This window comes from Chiloscyllium plagiosum, chromosome 9, assembly GCF_004010195.1.
Source record: "Chiloscyllium plagiosum isolate BGI_BamShark_2017 chromosome 9, ASM401019v2, whole genome shotgun sequence".
NCBI lineage: Eukaryota > Metazoa > Chordata > Chondrichthyes > Orectolobiformes > Hemiscylliidae > Chiloscyllium > Chiloscyllium plagiosum.
In genome coordinates this window covers 98956644-98958337 of record NC_057718.1, presented here as the reverse complement: position 1 = coordinate 98958337, position 1694 = coordinate 98956644, and the positions used below count along the sequence as shown (strand labels likewise).

General features: G+C 48.3%; 1 protein-coding gene across 4 annotated transcripts in view; it reads right to left on the bottom strand.

The window, feature by feature from the left end:
* The window catches only part of LOC122553090 (SLX4 interacting protein), a 94025-nt gene extending 93513 nt beyond the window's left edge, over positions 1 to 512 (bottom strand). For 2 of the 4 annotated variants that reach the window (XM_043696613.1, XM_043696616.1), the window contains exon 1: positions 119 to 510. Coding sequence is in view for 1 of the 4 variants with exons in the window: in XM_043696617.1 (XP_043552552.1) it covers positions 119 to 164 (46 nt within the window). In the remaining 3 variants the exon portion in view is untranslated. Of the gene's footprint in view, positions 1 to 118 lie in introns of all 4 variants that reach the window. The other 2 variants (XM_043696612.1, XM_043696617.1) reach the window with 2 other exon arrangements.
* Positions 513 to 1694: the final 1182 nt, after the last annotated feature.

The following is a 1694-nucleotide window of genomic DNA, read 5'->3' as shown; positions in this document are numbered from 1 at the left end:
ACCAACCCTTCACACCATCACCCCCTCAACCCCAAACTCCGCACTACACCCCACCCACAACTCTTCACCACCACACCATCCCCGAACACCACCATCAACTCCCCTCGCCCTCACTAACCGTTTCGAACCCGCCGCCTGTTCAAATGGGGGTTCACGCGGCGCATGCGCTAACCGTCCGCCGGGAGCCAGGGGGGGCTTTCTGGGAGAAACTGTGAAGCTGCAGCGATCCCCATGAGAGCCAGGAACAGCCGAAAGCCCCCTCCCCCTCCCCCTCACACATTCTTTATAAAAAAAACAGGTATTAAATAATATATAGCTGCCTACGCTAATGCCTGATTTTTGTTTTTCTTTTAAAAAAAACTGATAATACATTTCAGCCCGGTCGCAGTTACCTTTTTTTTTTAAATTTCGAACAGTTTATTTCGTTCGGTGCCCCGTGCTTCCTTTTATTTGTTTTGTTCACGGTGGAGCAGGAGTGACGCGGGAAGGTCCTTGGGCCTGTGTGCAATGGCGGAGTGGCTGAAGGTGAGTGAGAGCCTGAGGGGAGAGGGCGAGGGCGAGGGAGAGGTGTTCTTACGGCTCATTTAAACCCTTTAAAAATCATCCAGACACACACGTACATAACACCGCAGGCAGAGCCTCAGCTGAAGCGAGAGGCGCTGCTGTGAGGTAAAGTACTTCCTCGTTTCTCATGTAGGCCTTTGAACCCCCCCTATATTTTGCATTTAAATAGCGCCTATCTCCATCTCCAGACACCCCAAAGCCGCTTCGTGTCCCTGCACCCTATGCAGATAGCAAATAAATGCCGGGGCCGGAAACTCCCAAATGTTCACACAGCAAAGATGCCACAAGTGTGTTAATGAGGTTGACAAGGTGACGCCCAGTTTTGGACTGGGGTGGTGGACAAGGTTAAAAGTCTTAAGCCAAGATCGGAGTGGTGCTGGGAAAGCACAGCAGGTCAGGCAGCAACCGAGCAGCAGGAAAATCGACGTTTCGGGCAAAAGCCCTTCATCAGTGAGTTAAAAATCTCACAACACCAGGTTCCAAGCAACAGGTTTGTTTGGAAGGGCAAGCCTTCCGAGCGCTGCACCTTCATCAGAGACTTCACCTGACGAAAGAGCAGTGCTCCAAAAGCTTGTATTTCCAAATAAGCCTGTTGGACTATAACCTGGTGACAGAGATGTAATTTTTTGTACCCTCAATGTTGATTGCGAGACAGACAGACTTAGGTGGAATGTTGTATTTCTGGTTTTAGTCCAACAGGTTTAATTGGAAGTACACTAGCTTTCGGAGCGATGCTCCTTCATCAGGTGATTGTCCGAAAGCTAGTGTACTTCCGATTAAACCTGTTGGACTATAACCTGGTGTTGTGTGATATTTAACTTTGTACACCCCAGTCCAACACCGGCATCTCCAAATCATGTTGTATTTCTGTTCAACAAGGACAGAAGTCGCACAACACCAGGTTATAGTCCAACAGGTTTATTTGAAATTACAAGCTTTCAGAGCGCTGCACCTACATCAGATGAAGTCGCGACAAAGAAGCAGCACTCTGAAAGTTTGTGATTTCAAATAAACCTTTGCACTATAACCTGGTGTCGTGTGACTTCTGACCTTGTCCACCCCAGTCCAACACTGGCACCTAAGCAGCATTTCTGTTTAACAATTCAGGCAAGGTTGAAACCATTCAGTAT